The sequence below is a fragment of the Plecotus auritus genome, assembly GCF_963455305.1.
Source record: "Plecotus auritus genome assembly, chromosome: 1".
Lineage (NCBI taxonomy): Eukaryota > Metazoa > Chordata > Mammalia > Chiroptera > Vespertilionidae > Plecotus > Plecotus auritus.
The window spans coordinates 81212078-81230737 of NC_137770.1; the positions used below are offsets into that span (position 1 = coordinate 81212078).

Genomic DNA, 18660 nt, shown 5'->3' on the forward strand with positions numbered 1-18660 from the left:
CAGTCCCACAGCTCCAGGGACCACCCTGTCCAGTCCCCACCCTCAGCAGGAAAGGCCTCCCCAGGCCAAGCAGTCAGCAGCCCCTGCCATACTGACAGAGCAACCTCTCAGGCTGATGCAGCACTTAGGGTAACTCTGACTGCCACAGAGCCCAGGCATTACCTTTAGGCACCCCCCTAGGCACACAGTGGCCAGCAGCCGGCGGTCTGGGCTCAGGCAACAGCTGGTGATTTGGTACTGGTGAGCCTTGGTCTGCAGTACTCTACCCCAGGGAGACAGAGTCAGGCCACGGGGCCATCTGGCTACAGGCTTCCCCTCATCCCCCCTCCCCCGCCTGGGCTTCCCACAAACAGGGAAGGCCCCCACTCCGAGACATGGGAGAGCCCTTACCGACAACCATGCTGCAGGTCCCAGAGCTCCAGGAGCCCGTCAAAGGCAGTAAGAAAGAGGGAATTGTCCGAGAGGAACGAACAAGAGGAGATCCCATCACAGCCACTTACCAGAGACTTCTCCTCCTGTGAGAGTGAGCGGGAAAGCGCGCTCAGAACACTCCCTCGAACCCCCCTCTCCCTCCCACCATGTCCAGCCAATCCAAACCCCAAGCAAAAAGGATGGCAAGAAGGGCTAGCATCCCTGGCTCTCTACATTCTCTACATAAGCCTCCACATGTGGCTCTCTGGCCCCACATCTGGAACACCTGCTAAAAGTACAAAGCTTTGGGCCCCACTTCAGACCTAGGCCAAGCTCAAGTCCAACTAGAGCCTGGTAATCCAAGTGGGGTCACACCTTGTTCCCCACTCCAAATTCCATACATATCCCTAATCAGAGAACACTTTGATGGGTCTGGGTAGGGAATGGGCGACTGTATGCAGACATATGGGAGGTATGATATGGGCAGAAAGATGAGAGACCCACCTCTCCAGCCTTTAAGTGCCCTCTGCTGCAACTGTTCCCGAAATCTACAGGAGACCTTCTTCCCCATGTCTTTGCTCAGGCTCCTCCTCAGCCAACCCTGAAGGCCTGCTCTTCTCTGTCTAATATCCTATGGTCACTGTACAACTTAGCTCTGATCTATGAGACATGGCTATGTTTTGGTTCCTCTTTATGTGCTATGTCTCATCTTTCAACCAAAGTAACCACTAAGCAGGCAAAGACAATGTCCTAAGCCCTGTATTCCTTGCAATGCTTATAACAGTGCCTTGAACGGAAGGTATATGGCAAATATTTGCTGTGTGATTGAGTTTTGCCCAAGCCCTTTTGATCTGATGTGAGGGAAGTAAAGTTACTGAATCAAACAGGGTGGCAGCAGGTGGGCTTGGCCTGTTAGGGTCTCAGGGCAGTTTGTGAGGTGTTTCTGAAGGTAAACTGCCCCACCTTGAGTGTCATACCTGCCAGGTTCTCAAGTCCAACAGGTAAACTGTCCCACTGGCAGTGCCCACGGCAGCTCTTTGCCCACTGGGGGAGAAGGCCACCGCTGTGGGGGATGAGGAAACTGCCAGGGACAGGCTGGAGCTAGAGAAAGAGCAGGAAGAAAGGGAGGAAATGAAGAATGAGGGGAAGGAAGCAAACAGGAATTCATTTCTGCATTTCTATGCCTGGGTTTCCCTCTCCAACGGTGACTCTGGCTGATCTCTCCTTTGTTGTCCAATTTCAGAAAGGCTGCAGATTGCTCTTTGGTGGGCTTCCAGAGTCTGGGATTAAGTTTCTTACCTTTGCTGGCCTCCCATGGTGTGGGGTTTATTAAGCCATTTTAGCATGCGCTGGAGGTGCCATCGCTGGGAGAGCTGGGGGGCCTGGCGGCAAACAGGCGAGTCCAGAGGCTGGTTGGCTGCCTGCTGAGGCAGGAGCAAGGGGTACTGACTGAGGACTGGAGCCTGCTGCTTCAGGAAGGTGTGAAATGCAGCGATGTCAGTCTCAGGAAGCTGTTGTTCCTCTTCAGGAACTGAGGAAGCTATGGAAGAGATGCAGATTGGGGAGCCAGCCTGGACCCCCATGGACCCCAGCACCAATACATTTATCTGAAATGGTAAGTCTCAGAGTGTGGCCCTCTGGCCCCACATCAGGAACATCTGTTAAAAGTACAAATCTCTGGGCCCCACTCCAGACCTCGGCAACCAGAATCTGTGGACCCAGAGTTCTTCATTTTGAACACATTTCCCAGGTAATTGTATACCCACTAAGTAAAGTTTGAGGACCTCTAATCTAAGAGATCTAGGCAAAAGGTCTCTCAAGGCTCACTTGCTCATCCTCTTGGCATTTCCCACTTGGAATGGAAATTGGACTGTTCTTTCCATGACACCTCCCTCTGAGCAGGCCCCCCATGAACACACCCAGGAGCCCCATATCTCAAAGAAGAAGCCACCGGTGACCCATCTCACCGTAGAGGGCATGGGCTTCCAGAAGCCGAGGGAGCAGACCCAGTTCCAGGTGTGCAGCCACCACACAGAGATTGGTGAGGAACTTTGCAAGAAGGCCGCGGTTCCCGCTCTGGAGCTGCGGGGACCAGAGTGGATTCGTAGGGCTGTTTTAGAAGCTGGCAAGGGGGTCTTGGAGCTGCCTGAGCAGCTGGGACCTAGACTTGGGATCTGGGACCAAGGACCCAAAAGAGGAGGGCATGAAAACCAAAAGGAGAAAAATAGAGGGAGTTTGAAGGGGCAATGGCAGTGGTGATAGGCATGGTCAAAGGAGAGAAGGGGTCTCAGAACTGTTCAAGTAGGTGCTTGGGAGAAGGCACCTGTGGGATGTGGGGACTAACCAGGTGGTAAGGCAGGTCTCCCAGAGCCTCAGGGGGGCAAGTGCGGAAGGTGCCTGAGGCATCAGGGTCGCAGGTCTTCCAGAGCTGAGCTGGAGGTCAGAGGAAGGACACTGAGATGATTCAGCCCTGGCGCATCTCCAGAGGTCGCATCCTTCAGGCTCAGCAAGCCATCCACCCACGGAGGTGCTGGGGAGGAGGCCAGCCCAAAGGGAGCGGCAGTGCGTGGTCCTAGCCTTGGGGCCAAGGCCCCACACTCAGTGCCCCAGGCTAATTTGAGCCGTAGTTACCTGCTATGAGGACGTGTGCTGTGCTCTCCAGCTCCAGCCTCTTCCCATATCGACCTTTAGCTGCTGTCCTCAGGGGCCCGGCAGGGAGGCAGAGCCGGGCACCGGGCCGCTCCAAGGGGCCCTCCCCTAGCAAACTGTGTGGGAGAGAAGGAAGGAGAAGAGAGGGAGGCCTGTCAGTAAGCATCCTGGCACAGATGTGAACTCCCATTCCCATCTCAAATAGTGGGAAGTTAACCGGGGAGACAGGTGTCAGTGGCTATGCAGAGGAAGGGTAGGGTGAAGAAGAGACCACATGGGGCCCTGGTTCAAAGACGGGAAGACACAGGACGTCAGCTGGGTGCACCTGTACCTGCGCAGACTCTGGACGAGGTAGGCAAATGGCCCCATAGGGTAGGGGTCCCCACTGTTCCCAGCAGCCACCGCTTCTTCCCAGGTCTTGGTCCCTCTGGGAAGAACCTTCCATGCACTCAGCACTCCGTGCAGCTGGTCCACAGTGAGACCTGAAAAGGCAAGCTCTCTGAGGCCCCCACCAAACCACAGTGTCCCCATCCTCAGGATACCTAGACCCTCCTTGCACTGCATGAGAAGACCCCACTTTAACCAAGGTCATCCAACCTCTGAATCCTCAGCCTCCCAATCCACCCTAAACACTGACCGCTACGTGTGACCCCAAGGGTGGCCAAGGCTTGGCAAAGTATGTTAGGGTCATGCTCTTTCTCCAGGGTGCCCAGGATATACTGCAGCAGCAGGGGGACAGTGGCCGGCAGGGTCCGAAGTCTCTCAGACACCTGGGAGAGGAAGAGACAGGCCAGTCAGTGGGGGGAGAGGAGAGGCAGCTTTGGTTGTAGGAAGGGGAGGGGGCAGCAGGAGAAACCATGGGAAGGGATGAAAGGAAAAGAAAAACAGGTGAGAGAAAAGCAGGGTTGGGGGAAAGGTGATAAAAAAAAAAAAGGCAGGGTTGGGGTTGATCAAAGATGGCAAAAGATGAGGCTGGGCGAAGGCGAGAGATGGGAATGAAAGAAGCTGAATGGAGACAGGGAGGTGGGATTAGGACTTAGAAGATGAGCAATGGGGGTTTACATCCTCAACCAACCTGCTCATAGAGTGTGAAGAGCCTCAGATGATCGGTGACCAAGCGCAGGTAGAGAGGCAGGGCTGACCCCCGCTTCACCAGCAGCAGCCGCATCTGATGAGACTCAGAAGACTCAACATGGGTACCAGAGAGCCTGCCCACAGCCAGCCCTCCGCCCCCTGTTCTCCAGTCCAGCACAAAGCCCACTGCAAAGTAGCCCCTCCTCTGAGAATCCCCAGCAGTGGAAAGATTCACGGAAGGCATCACCTCGGGCACAGGCATCCCTTCCCTATGCTGCTCTGCCCAGCCACGCCCTTTTCTGGGAATCCCCTGTCTACCCCACCCAATAACCACAACTTCACTACTCCCCTCACTGATGGGCCTGGAGAGGCCCTTCGCCAGGGAAAAGGCTGGGGAATGAGTTATCTTATTAACAACTTTCCCTTACACAGGGTTCCTGAGAAAATGAAGAAGCAGCTGGTCTGTGTGGGGCAGCTGGCTGCCTCAGCACCCTGGTCCTCACAGCTCCCAGCTTCACCCCACACATCCACCAGCCCTGGCCTCAATCCAACCTGGTTGTTAAAAGGTGATTCGTCCAGCCGCTTCCCGTACAGAGCCAGCTCCTCTCTCACCAGCCGGGCCCGTGCAGAGGGATCCAGAGGCCCTAGGGCCACCACATGGGCACCTTGGCTCTGCTCCAGGGTCTCCCCCAGGCTTGAGTCACTAGATACACTCAGCACCAAGTGCACCGACTGTGAAATTTGGGCAAAGAGTATGGAGGTAGAAGAGAAAAACAGGGTTGGAGAGGCCCCTTTCCTCCCTGCTGCATCCCACCCCCACCTCCTTCTCATACTCACCCGGGGTAGGGTCTTTGGGATCCAGTCTGAGATCAGCTGCCCATGCTGGTCCACCAACCTGTCAGCCCCATCGATGATCAGCACCAGGTTCTGGCCAGACTGCAGGGACTGAGCAGACTTGGGCAGCAGCCTCTGCTGCAGCTCCCACACCAGGCCCCTGAATGTGTAGGGGAAGAACCAGGGTCAGCAGAGAGGGAGAATCAGGGGTGGCAGCATGTGGCATCAACAAGGCAGGGTTAATGGGGAAGATACACACCGGTAAGTACTGGGGAGGGCACTCGGCTCTTGCAGTTGCCTGTGCAGACAGGCACAGAGGCGTCTAAGCAGGGTGAGGGCAAGACCCTGGTCAGGGCGAGCTCCTGAGAAGTGGAAGAAGACTAAGGGGGCCACCTTGGCCCCATCAGGAACCTGCAAGGCTAACACAAGGGATGCCTGTATGAGAAGGGAACAGAAAACATGGTCACATTTTACATGCACAAGCTCCCAGCCCACATGGCCCGCCCTTCCTCCTGCCCAGGCCTGAGACTCTGTACCAGGAAAGCGGTCTTGCCCTGTCCCGACTGCCCGGTCACCAGGCTCAGCCTCCCTCGGTGCAGCAGCAGCTGCTGTACTGTGTCCTGGAGAAGGCGAGGTCGGGCAGAACTCGGTGGGCACTGCAGCTGTTGAAAGGTGGCCTGGACCACGTCATCATCTGGGATGGACACTGGCTGCTCCAGCTGGGCCCCAGGCTGAGGGCACAAGGGGCAGTGACTATGTTTCCATGCCCTCAGGACCCCAGGCCGAAGACTCACAGAGCTCCCACAAAGTTACTTCCCACCCAGGAGCGGCTAGACCACCTGACCCCCTCTCCACTCCCCTGGCCGCCAATACTCCTGCTGACCTGTAGGTAAAGCTTCTGGATCACGCTCCATACATCCTGCAGAACCAACTGCCCAAACTCCTCCAGCCCCCCAACATAGGGCAGGCCGGTGGCCACACCCCCCCACTCACAGGGGTATCTGTGGGCAAAGCAAGCACAAGCAGAGTTACAGAGACCTGGATCCCCTCACCACATCTCTCTGCGCAGGGATTCTCCACCTCCCCCAGCTCACCTGCGACAGGTAACCCCTTTATGTTTATTCAGGTAGCTCTTCAGTTCTGAGATCCGATGTACAGCTTCTTCAGACTCAGGAATAAAGTCACGTTTCCAGGCATCTGGCACAGAGCTGACCACCAAAGAAACCCTAAGAGTGGACTCAGACCCCAGCCTCTCTCCACATCACTCCCCTCTCCCCCGCCCCCCTACCCCCCTCACCCCCCCCCCCCCACATCAGACCTGGCTGTGTTTCCCTGAAACTCCTCAAGGGGAGCTCCGAGGCTGATCTGGTGAGGCAAAGGCAGCCCTCCAAGCTGTTTTCCTCTACTAGCTCCCCTTCCTCTACCAGTACTCTGACTATGGGGAAAAAGACATGGCCACTGAGCCTGTCTGGCCTTCTGTGAAGACCAAGGCCTGGAGGCCAGAGAAGGTACCTGAGGAAGCTAGAATCCCGGAAGTAGATAAGTGCTTTGGCGGAGGGCTGCAGACGGAGGCCCCGATCCAGGAACTGCATCACCTCCATCTCTGTCACAGAGCGACCTGAAGGGTACTGCTGGGCCTGAGGGAGAGGGCAGAGAACAGGTGGGCCCAGTTCAATATCACACTAACCCTCCCCTGCCATCTGCCAAGACCCCAGAGCTCCTTCATCTCAGGAATGTTCCTCCCCGCCTCCCTCCAGACACAAGCCAGTAAAATATAACTAACAGCTAATACTTTACTGAATGCCCATCATATATTGAGTATTTTTTATAGACTATCTAGTTCTCATATAACCCTGCAATGTGTATGCCACTGTTTTTCTTTAGTATATGGGGAAATTGAGGCCAGATTAGAATAAGCTACTTCCCACATATAATGGCTGAAGGGAGATCAGCACCCAGATCCATCTGATGGCAAAACCTAAACAGACCTACCCTCTTAATTTGGCGTCCCACAGACAACCCAGAGGTACTTCTCAAAGGAACTACCTCATCTAGGTCTTGGCAGCTCACAGAACCTTCTGCCTGTGTTCTACTTCTAGTCTCAAGGACCTGCCTGTGCATAGTCCCAGGGTTCTTGACAAGCCATGGCTTCTCCCACCCCTGTCCCAACCTTTGCTTCCTCCCCAGACCCTGATCCAACCTTGTCTGCCTTACCCAGCGGAAGTGAGGATGGTCAGGAAGATTGTAGGTGGGGGGAACGTAGCCATAGCGGGAGCCCAGAATCCCCACAAACAGCTGCGAATTCTCCACCTCCCCGAGGCACACTTCCAGTTGTCTGCAGCACATATCAGGGAACACAGGCACAAATGTGGAGACAGGGCCCTGGCTCACAACCGAGCAGCGGCAGAAGGCAGGCTGCTCGGTAGCATCCAAGGAGCCATCCACTACTCTCAGCCCTCAGGCATCCTTGCAGCCCCAAGCCTGCCCACCATATGGCCCTCACCCCACTCCTCTTCTCTGTGGTCCCCCACACCTGTTCCTACGGGTCTCCTCCTCAGTGATGCCCCAGCGCAGGTCAATGGCATGAAGGCTAATGCGGTGGGGGGCCGCTCGGGCCTGCAATGCTGGTAGCACAGACCTCAGCAGCAGGTCTCGCTCCCCGTGCATGTCCCGGAAAGTAGAGGAAATGAAAATCCGGATGCTGTGCCATCTGGGGGTAAGCAGAGGGCATGTAAGCAGAGGGCTGGGCTTGATCTAGGGATCAGCCCCACAACCCAATTCCCCAGACACAGCTGCGATCACCCTTCGGCACAGAGCATGAGCCAGGTACAACAGACATTTGGGGCATGTCCAGCAGGCCTCCAGAAAATAAGCTGCTTGTAGCCCCAGCTGCAGAGCCCAGGAAATTAAACCCCACTTGCCATTTTTCAAGCACCCTTCTTCTGTCAAATAATAATTATTATGCACTTACTATCTGCCCAGGGAAAGCTCAGGACAACACTTGAGATAAGCACAATCTTTACCTCCAGTTTACTAATCAAGAAACTAAAGCTTAAAAATTGAAGCAACTAGCCCAAGATTCAAGCTACTGTTTGGCAAAGTCAGGATGAGAAAGCCAGAGCCCATGCTCCTAAGCCCTCTGCCTGAACCCTGGCTGCATGCTGCCTGCCTCACATTCTGAGCCCTTTCTCCACTAGAGAAAGGGACATGCTCACAGTCTGACAATTCCCTGTGTTAGAGAAACCCCTGCCTGGGAAAGCAGAAGCACACCTCAGTGAATAGAGCAAGAGCATCTCAACAGCAAGAATTTCAGTCACCTGAGATTCTTCAGGTTTTGAAGGCAGCCCCTCCCAATTCACAAAAGCATGAAACATAGACTGACCCAGGCTGGGAAATAGGAGCCAAGGGGCTTGGAGTATTCTCTTCCAGTGGCTGGATAGCTAGGGCTCCTGTCTTTCCTGGGGGAGGTGGAATCTTGAATATTTTGTCCATTTGGCCCACATGTTCTAGAAGACGGGAGGCCCCACGCTCTGCAATGAACCTGAAACAAACAGTGACCAAAAAAATGAGAGCAGAATACCACAATCAGAATCAGCAAGGTCTTCTAAGGGGGCAAGGGACAAAGACATGGCTAGGTTAGGTCCCCCAGTTAACTGGAGCTCCTGAAGAAGAGGACCATAAACAGTGAATTTAGGCTTAAAATAAAGGAGGGTGTGGCTCCACAGGAATGAAGGAAAAGAGAAAAACCTAGTTCTGGCCCCGTCATGCATAATTATCATAGGCTTTCTGCAGGGCCAGGGGAAACTGGGCTGGGCAAAGGTAGAAAGATGAAGGCCATCCCAGTCTGGGCTTGATCAGCTCTATCAGCCTTAAAAGCTCCCTGAAGAAGGGGGAATTGCACAAGGCTTCCTAACAGGAGTTGAGGCAATGGATGGCATCCAAAGAAAAAGGCAGGGAAGAAAACATGTAAACAAGGAGGCTAAGCATGGAGAAAAAAAAAAGTAAAAAGATTTCTGTAAATTTGGCATAAATAAATAACTTTAGCATTGGCTTTCCTCTGGATCAAGAATGGAACAAATAGAAGTAATGTGACCAACTCTTGAGTTGTTCACTTAAAAGCAAAGAGTACAATCTCCTATGCCCCCTTTTCCTACTAGATGTAATACAAAAATGATGGCTGGAGCTGGAGCAGTCATGTTGTACCATGAGGTGGAAGCAGAGTATTTGATAATGGTGGAGCAATAAGACAGAAAGTGTTGCTGCTATACCTAGACAGCTGTAAAAGAGGAATTCATTATTATCTTCCTTGAAAAAAGAAGTAAATGGAGTAGAGACCACAGATCTCTCTGAAAAATGCTCTAACAAACTCCCAACCCCTTTAGTGCCCAGCCTGTACTCACTTCAGTATCCCGTCAGTACAGCCTGAGAGTGTCACGTCATTGGGATTCAAATCTTGTAATCTGGCAAAGGAAGAAGCCACTACCTATCAGAAACAGTGCTAAGAACACAATCACTATCCCCACCCGCCACAACATCCTAAGATAGACACCCCGCCTCTGCACTTTTAATGGGGTAATGTGCTAGGCTGGGGCTAGGGTGGCCCTCACAAACGGGTATGAGCTAGGCTGAATACTTCAGAGAAGTTTCTTGCACCTGACCTTAACAGACATAAGAGGAAGAGCTGGGGAGGGTCTGGCGAGTGGGAGGGTCCACACTTATTACGGTAGAGATTAAATATGGATCACTATCTTCTGACACTGGGCAATGAGAATGAGCACCCTTACGTGTCACACGTCCTTCTTAGGAGAACGCCAACAAAGAGGCACTTGGAATTCACATGCTGCCAGAAAAGCTGTTTGGCCTTGTTTATCAGTTTCTCATTCATAGTTTGGCCAAAGACAATGACCCTGTCTACCTGTAAGATAAAAGGGGAGGGGCTGAGACCAAGGAGCAAAGGAACAGAAGACAGGCCAAAGAGCTAAGGACATCAAGAGATCTCTGAGCACAAGGGGAAGTAGGAGAATTCTGAGCACAAAAGAAAACTGCTACTCCTGAGAGCACTTAGGACCAGGTAGCCATTACACCCTAACTTGGAGGGGCATCAAAGCGGAAGTTGGGGTAGGGGCAGTGGTGTGGGTAGCTGGCTCAGTCAGGTTTCCAAGAGCTGGTTGCCAAATATTTAGGAATTTTGCGAGCCAGTTGTGAAACATGGCCATTATTAAATATTCAACTGTATGAACTTACAATTAAGTAAATTATATTAAAAACAAAGGTAATAAATAAAAACATAACACTTCCTAATTATTTTATTACATCTTACCATTATGTAGTCTTGATCTTACTTACATGTACTTTATCTGTATTGTGGAAAATTACACAATAGTGTGATACTTACCATCTCTTCCCAACTCTGAGTTCACTGATATCTTGAAATCAGCCATGGAAGGAGAATTTACACCATGGAAATTAGCAAATGCTACTAACCAAGACTTATTTTCCCAGATTGCTGGTTGCTATATATTACCAGCATATCACTGGTTAGGAAGTTGCAGCCAGCAGGGAGCCAATCTGGGTACTGCACTTAGTTTGAAAGGTAGCTTTGAGGAGTGAGATACATCAGTTGTGGAGGAAAATGTGGGGGAGAGAAAGGTTTCTCAGAGACTGAGCAGTACTCACAGGAACCCTCTGTGCAGCCAGAGACAGCAGGTATTTCCCCAAAGTATGAAGGGACCATTCATATTCTCCATCTAACTCCTGAAGGAAAAAGGCTCCTGTTATGTGGTCGCCTGAGAGCTGATCAGTAAGCAACAAACACCATAGTCTGCTTGGGAAATCTTCCGAACTGCATTTACTCGTACAAGCCTTTCTCAACTTTGCAGGCTGTTCCCAGGCCTGTGACCATTCACATATTTTTGCAGGGCAGGGGTAGGTGGCTGACCTGGACTTGAGCCTGGAGTTCGAGGGCAGTCTTCAGGATACCATCTTCTGCCTTAATCACCGCAGGCTTCAGAGCACCACTTCCGCACAGCAAGAGATCCGCGTGCTCCGCCCGCGCAATCATCATGCCCATCAACAGCAACACATAGTTCAGGGGGGGCTGATGGGACAAGCGTTGGGGTGAAATAAGGCTCCTCTACTTTTAAAACTACGCTTGTCTATCTAGCCCTGAAGGCCAAACACCTCCACTGCTTGGGGAAAGAGACAAATCCCTAGATTAGGAGGGGACCTTCAGCAGCCCTCGGGAAGAGCTGCCCAGGAAAAAAGTGGAGAGAGGCCAGTACCCCTGCCCAGGATCAGTACCGGATGAAGGGAGGTAAAGTGAATATTTTGGTGGCAGAAATTTAGAAAAGATTATGTACCAGCTAATTGTGAAATGTTAGAATTATAATCCACGAACAGGTTTGAGATTACATTCTAGGAATTGTCCCTAGGGACCAATGTCTGACACTGGGAAGCAAATGCAAGTCATTTCTTTCATTTGCTTGCTTGCTTATGCACGTTTGCTTGTGAGAACCAGGTCTGCACACAGGATATCTCTCGGGAGCCCCAGCATCCTAACAACCTCCTATTTTTAAATTTTTTTACCCCTTCTGGGTTGCTCTTGGGACAGATCTTGTCTGCATCAGCATCTGTCAGATAGACCAGGAGGGTGCGGCCTGGCAGCGGGGGCAGGCTGTGCTTCACGGAGAGGTTCACAGCTGTCTCCAGGGCTTGTCGATATCGAGCCAGCATTTCACTGTCATATTTCCACTGTCTGCAGACAGGAAAGGCACAGACACAAGGACTCAGCAGCTTCTCTGTTTGTCACTTTAAGGCAGATGGGAAGGTGAGAACTGGCCACTTTAGTGTTGAGTTCCCACCGCCACCTTCCAGAGCCTGCCTCCACTGCCAGGAGAGAAGACAGGGACAGAGCTTCCCTTTGCTCAAATTCTACAGGACTCTCCTAATCCATCCTCATGGCAGGAGAGAAGTCATCTGCAGACCCATTCTCTGAACTCACTTGCCATGCTTAACACATCAATCTGTACTTGCTTCATGAGGCAAGATTTAACTGCTACATATTTTTTATTGTGTTTTAAAGAACAAATACTACTTCCTTACTCTGCAAACTGGCAGTTAAAGTAAGCATTCATTCCACCTTTCCAATACAATTGCTATTACAGGGTAACTAAATACCTTTAGTTGATGAGGCAAGTTCTTTTTAGAATTCCAACTGATAAATATGAGGAATGACAGAAAACCTCCATCTGCAACTGCTAATGAAACAATTGGTTCAGGCAAAGATCATCAATGGATGAACCATTAACTTTATAGTGGAGAGATCAGGCTGTCATCACCTAAGAGCACTGATCAATCTTAGCATCTTAGCATCACTATGACTGGGACCACCAGACTTTTTGTGCCTCCAGATCCTGTATCCTATTAGGAAGCAAAAAAAGTCTGATAGTCTTTTTTTTTTAACTTTTTTTAAAAAATATGTTTTTTATTGATTTCAGAGAAGCAGAAAAGAGAGGGAGAGAAAGAGAGAGAAACATTGATGTGAGAGAGAAACATTGATCAGTTGCCTCCTGCACACCCCCTACCGGGGATAGAGCCTGCAACCTGGGTATGTGCCCTGACCAGGAATCAAACCAGGGACCTCTTGGTGCATGGGATAACCCTCAACCAACTAAGCCACACTGGCCAGGACTTTTCCTTTTTTTTTTTTTTTTTTTTTTAAGTCTAATGGTCTTATTATAGTGTACAAAGAATCACCTATGAAATAGTCTTATAAGAAAAAAAGTTAAATCTGAATTATTCAAGCCTTTGGAGTTAATGGCCAGGGTGCATGTAATAGAGGAACAAGTTAGATGACATCACGAGGAAGTTGAAGAATCTAGAATGTGGGACATTCTGTGGGGCCCCTGAACCTGGTTTCTACAGCAAGTCATGACATGAAAACAATTAAAAGAGATTTAAGAGACTTAATAACCAAATGAAATGTGTATGCCTTGTTTGGATCCTGATTTGAATAAAGCTGTGAAATATTTATGAGACAAGTGAAAATTTTTAATATGGATTAGATAATCCTATATAATAAAAGGGTAATATGCAAATTGACTGAACAGCAGAACTACCAGTTGCTATGATGCACACTGACCACCAGGGGGCAGACACTCAACACAGGAGCTGTACCTGGTGGTCAGTGCACTCCTACAGGGAGAGCACCACTCAGCCAGAAGTCCAGAAGCCGGGCTCGCGGCTGGCAAGCACAGCAGTGGTGGCAGGAGCCTCTTCCACCTCCGCAGCAGTGCTAAGGATGTCCAACTGACAGCTTAGGAGCCTAGGCCATCAGTCAGACATCCCCTGAGGGCTACCAGACTGCGAGAGGGCACATGCCAGGTTTAGGAACCCCGCTGAGTGCACGAATCTCGTGTACTGGGCCTCTAGTTTTATATAAAACCATATCTGTATACAATTTGGTATCCTCTTTTTAAATTTTATATTAACATCATGATCATTTTGGCATTACATTTTTTGTGTGAAAATACCATTTTTTATTGGTCACACTATAACTCTGCCACATGGATCTACTATCATTCATTTCATTGCTCTCCCAATGTTGGAACTTTCTATCCTATATAATAAAAGCCTAGGTGGCGTCACGCCCTCATGCGACGCCCTCGCATGATGGCCTTTTGTGATGTCGTCACAAGATGGCTGTGCGCACAGGGGAGGCGGGGCCTGGTGGCCACTCTGCACAGTGAGGCCTGGGGGTCCCGTAGCTCTGTGCAGCACAGTGAAGGCCAGTCCCAGCGTCTCCGCCACCTCGTGTGGAGGAGGCGGGTCGTGGCAGGGGAGGGTAGTTTGGGGCCATCAGACTGGCAGGGGAGGGCAGTTGGGGGCAATTGGGCTGGCAGGGGAGGGCAGTTGGGGGCAATTGGGCTGGCAGGGGAGGGCAGTTGGGGGCAAGTGGGCCAGTGGGGGAGGGCAGTTCAGGGTCATTGGGCCGGCGGGGGGGGCAGTTGTGGGCGATTGGGCAGGCAGGGGAGAGCAGTTGTGGGTGATCGGGCTGGCAAGGAAGCAGTAAGGCATCAATCAGGCTGGCAGGAGAATGATTAGGGGGCAATCTGGCTGGCAGGCAGAAGCAGTTAGGGGCAATCAGGCAGGCAGGCAGGAGAGTGGTTAGGAGCCAGTGGTCCTGGATTGTGAGAGAGATGTCCGACTGCCAGTTTAGGCCCGATCCCAGGATTGAGCCTAAACTGGCAGTCGGACATCTCCCAAGGGTTCCCAGATTGGAGAGGGTGCAGGCCAGGTTGAGGGACACCCCCACCACTGTGCATGAATTTCGTGCACCAGGCCTCAAGTAAATGATAATACCAAAAAATTTTTTTCAATTTTGTCAAGTATATTAATGACATTCTGATTATATAAGAAAATGTCTGCTTTAAGAGATACATGACAAGTACAGAGGGGTAAAATAAAATGCATCATATTATTTGGCATTTGTTTTTAAAATCATCTTCAAAAATAGGAAAAAGAAAAAGAAGAGAGGGGTCAGGAAAGGAAGTGTGGTGAAATGTAGATAATCACTGAATATGACTAACAGTTCTATAGAATCCATTATACTATTCTCATTACTTGTGTAGATGTTTAAATTTTTTCATAATAATTTTTAAATCTATAGAAGTCAGTAGTTTCTACCAGTATTATCCAATAAAATTAAATTACAGTTAATTAAATTAAAATATTTTGATTTCAACATTCAATTAATACAAAAATTATGAATGAGATATTTTACATCCTTTTTTCATACTGTCCTCAAAACCCAGCACATCTCAGTTCCAACAAGCCACATTTCATTTCAAGTACTCAAAAGCCACATGTGGCTAGTGCAGGGGTGGGCAAACTTTTTGACTCGAGGGACACAATGGGTTCTTAAACTGGACCGGAGGACCGGAACAAAAGCATAGATGGAGTGTTTGTGTGAACTAATATAAATTCAAAGTAAAGGAGCGGAGGGGAGAGCAAGAGAACCCTCCGCTCTTTCGGCTCCGCGGGCCGGATAGACCAGCCAAACGGGCTGGATCCGGCCCGCAGGCCGTAGTTTGCCCATGGCTGGGCTAGTGGCTACCTTAATGGCCAGCAAAGGTATACTGTTTGGATTGTATGCTAGGCTTGATTCTTAATGAACTGTGTTCAACCACTGGTCACTGATTCAGGATATTCCTGGCCACCAAGTTCTACCAAAAAGTCAGATGATCCCTGCCTTTGCCTTGAATGAAAATGAATGAAGATACAGTTGAAGCATCTGAAAGGACAGGGTGCTGAGACTTAGGACAGATTTCATGTCTGCATTAGAGCGTGCTTGGTGATAACAATATATGTGTCAAAAGAAAAAGAAAAGTGAAATGGTCAGAGAAGAAAAAGAAAGAAACCTGAACCAAAGCAGAAGCAGAGAAGACCCTAGCACCCACAGGAGAAAGGGAGATGCCACACAGACTCACAGAATCCATAGAAACCAATGAAACAATCACAAGAATAGGTTTTGTTTCATGATATCTGTATAGGACAATGTTAAAGATATGTTTTGCTGTGCAAGAGACGATTGGAATCAGACAAGTCTAAGACATTGGGATGACTGACAAGCATGTCTTTAGAGAATAAAAGTTGGGGTTCCCAGATGACTCCCAAGCCTTGTTAAGGTACCTTTTATTGACCATCCTTTGCTTCCACATAACACACACACACACACCCCTACCTGGTCCTGTGTACTCTCAGCTGCTCCCGCTTGAGTTGCTCATAAAACACAGGCACCATCATTGCTGCCCGAAGTTCCTGACGATTTAGGTTTTGAAGTTGCCTTTTATAGTCCCGTCTCTTGACATTTCTTAAGTGTCTAATCATTATCCGCCTCATCAGTTGTGTGTTGGAAGGAAATGGCAATTCTGTGTGGCAACAGGTAAGTACCTGAGTCAAGCAGTTTCAATTCTCTCACCTTGTCTTCCCATCAATATTTGTCCTGCATCCCAACCCTTGAGGCTGGCAAGCATCTGACTTCTGCCTACCCCAGACCCTGAGACTGGAAGGCAGGAGGCTGAAAAACACCAGTGCTGCTGCCTCGTCTATTCTCAGACATGAGAGACAAACAGGAGTCGGAAGAAGAGATAATACCTTTATTTTTTAGTTGAGCCTCAAGGTCATTGATGGAATCATGGGCATTAAGAAATCTGAACGGAAACTGCCGACTGTGGATCACGGACTTCTGTAAAGCAAGGGAAGGGTCTGAGTCTGGGAGGCATAGGGGCCTCTGAGACCAGGAACTTGAGATAACCTCTCTAGATTTGTGGGAAGGTGAGGAAAGACAAGATGAATATTAGAGACGAGATACAGAGAAAGGCGGAGAAGATTAAAGAAAAATGAAAGTCTATGTGAGAATATGAGAAGAGGTAAAGAAGAAAGGAGAGGAAGTAACAGAAGGAGCTCTTTGTTTTATATCAGACTCCTTCTGAAGTCAGTTAAATCACAGAAGTGCTTCCTCCTGGTAGATCAGAAAATAAAAAGGAAAGTTATTTTTTCTTTAATTCATTGATTGTAGAGAGAGAGGAAGTAAGAGAGAGAGAAGCATCGATTTGTTTTTCCACTTACTTATGCATTCATTGATTGCTTCTTGTATGTGCCCTGACCAGAGATTGAACCTTCAACCTTGGCATATCAGGACAGTGCTCTAACCAACAGAGCTACCCAGCCAGAGCAAAAGGAAAGTTCTTATACTCTAATTTCTCAAATGGTTGATGAACCCCCAGACCTATCTCCCCCATCCTATCTGTATCCCCTTAGCTGCCCACATGGAAATAGCTTGGCGGCCATGACCTTCCGCAGCCACTAAGAAAAGCCCAGTTCCCAAAACTGCAACAGCATCTCCACACCCACCTTCTGGCTCCCTGCCCCTCACAAATACCGCTTGCTGGAGTCTCTGCAGTACAAGCTCGTGGTGGTGGGCACTGATCCCAACCCGCAGCAGGTTGCACAGATTCCGAAGCATGGCCATGAAGGGAAGCTTCCCATTGTCTGCAGAAGGTCAGAAGGTCGGGCAGGGGTGAGAAAAGGAAACAAAGGATAAGTGAGAGAGGTCAGAAATCAGAACAAGAAGTTCAGAGGATGTAGAAAATTCAGGATGGAGGGAGTGAGGTATTAACATATGATCTATCCTACTCAAAATGATTTAAAGGTCCACAAAGAAAAAAACAAACACGGTTGGCCTGAAGTTTGGAGCAAAATTTATACAACACTGTTTATGGGACAGCTGTTTCAATAAACAACTTATGCTATCACTTTGTCTGTTGGCTCCAGCCCTGAGACTGGGCTCAACTGGCAAAATATATTCTCTAATCAAAAGTAGTGATTTCCCTAATGAACAAAATAAACTGATGAACAAAAATGATCCAGAGACACAGAAGCATGGAACAGACTGATGAATCTCAGAGGGAAGGCGGGGGTGGGTGGGTGGGGAGAGATTAGCCAAAGAATTTATATGTATATATGCATAACCAATGGACACAGACAATAGTGTGGTGAAGGCCTGGGGGTGGAGTTCAAGGTAGAGGGGGTCAATGGGGAAAAAAGGGGAACATCTGTAATATTTTCAACAATGAAGATAAATTTTTTTAAAGAAGAGTAATGATTTACAAACTTTTTAGATGGCTAAAAGAGAAATATCCTGGTATAAGTTTGTCTATTAATAAATTATATTCATGTAGTACAATCATTAGTTAATATTTCAAGGCACAATATACACTTAAGATAAGGTTCATCATCATGATAGTGAATGCAAACCCCTATTTCAAATAGTCTTCTTGATCCTTTTAAGTTTTCTGGGAAACTTGTACAATCTGATTAAGCAGACAGAATTTCACCTCTGTCACTTCCTATTTTACCTGGGTGCCCCCACTTCAGAGACCAGGTCTGTCGGCCCCAAACCCACATCCCATGCTCTAGTCTGCATTTCGCAGCAGCTTTCATCAGGAGAACGGAAAGAGGAGGGTGTGTACACAGTATAAGTGATGTGTGATAACTGATGAACTATTGTACCCTTTGTAAAATCATGTTTTCTCAACTGTTGCTATGTATGAAAGGTCTTCTAGATATAAGAACTTAAGTCAGCATCATATTTATGACTCTAGAAAATAAACTGAGAATTTATCCTATAAATTGGGAAATTTGCTGTTTCATTCCAAAGAAATTGTTCATAAGTTAATGAACCAGTGGTCTTCAAAGAGGGGTCTGTATATCTAATTACATTTTACCTTTTTTTTAAAATATATTTTATTGATTCTCCACAGAGAGGAAGGGAGAGGGATAGAGAGTCAGAAACATCGATGGGAGAGAAACATCGATCAGCTGCCTCCTGTACACCTCCTACTGGGGATGTGCCCGCAACCAAGGTATATGCCCCTGACCAGAATCAAACCTGGGACCTCTCAGTCCACAGGCCAACGCTCTATCCACTGAGCCAAACCAGTTAGGGCATACATTTTATCTTATATTTTATATTTATGTTTATATATTTTAATATTTTCTTTTATTTACTTATACTTACTTTCATACCTATATTAAAAATAATTATATTTTCTATATTTTTAAGTACATTAATTTATTAATATATGTATGAAATTTTTATAAATACAGGGTAGGGAAAAAGTAGGTTTACAG

General features: G+C 48.8%; 1 protein-coding gene across 2 annotated transcripts in view; it reads right to left on the reverse strand.

Annotated features, from left to right (window-relative positions):
• Positions 1-18660, reverse strand: part of TEP1 (telomerase associated protein 1) — a 44973-nt gene that overhangs the window by 9565 nt on the left and 16748 nt on the right. For both annotated transcript variants that reach the window (XR_013961226.1, XM_080680511.1), the window contains exons 10-37: positions 16910-17019; positions 16123-16213; positions 15710-15896; positions 11554-11722; positions 10907-11065; positions 10645-10722; positions 9753-9883; positions 9369-9428; positions 8351-8509; positions 7502-7678; positions 7183-7303; positions 6481-6605; positions 6063-6176; positions 5852-5969; positions 5505-5699; positions 5228-5403; positions 4972-5128; positions 4687-4866; positions 4136-4228; positions 3698-3830; positions 3392-3542; positions 3043-3176; positions 2756-2844; positions 2379-2493; positions 1711-1951; positions 1389-1512; positions 391-515; positions 163-262 (exon numbers count right to left, since the gene is read on the reverse strand). Coding sequence is in view for 1 of the 2 variants with exons in the window: in XM_080680511.1 (XP_080536637.1) it covers positions 163-262; positions 391-515; positions 1389-1512; positions 1711-1951; positions 2379-2493; positions 2756-2844; positions 3043-3176; positions 3392-3542; positions 3698-3830; positions 4136-4228; positions 4687-4866; positions 4972-5128; positions 5228-5403; positions 5505-5699; positions 5852-5969; positions 6063-6176; positions 6481-6605; positions 7183-7303; positions 7502-7678; positions 8351-8509; positions 9369-9428; positions 9753-9883; positions 10645-10722; positions 10907-11065; positions 11554-11722; positions 15710-15896; positions 16123-16213; positions 16910-17019 (3812 nt within the window). In the remaining variant the exon portion in view is untranslated. The remainder of the gene's footprint in view (positions 1-162; positions 263-390; positions 516-1388; positions 1513-1710; positions 1952-2378; positions 2494-2755; positions 2845-3042; positions 3177-3391; positions 3543-3697; positions 3831-4135; positions 4229-4686; positions 4867-4971; positions 5129-5227; positions 5404-5504; positions 5700-5851; positions 5970-6062; positions 6177-6480; positions 6606-7182; positions 7304-7501; positions 7679-8350; positions 8510-9368; positions 9429-9752; positions 9884-10644; positions 10723-10906; positions 11066-11553; positions 11723-15709; positions 15897-16122; positions 16214-16909; positions 17020-18660) is intronic.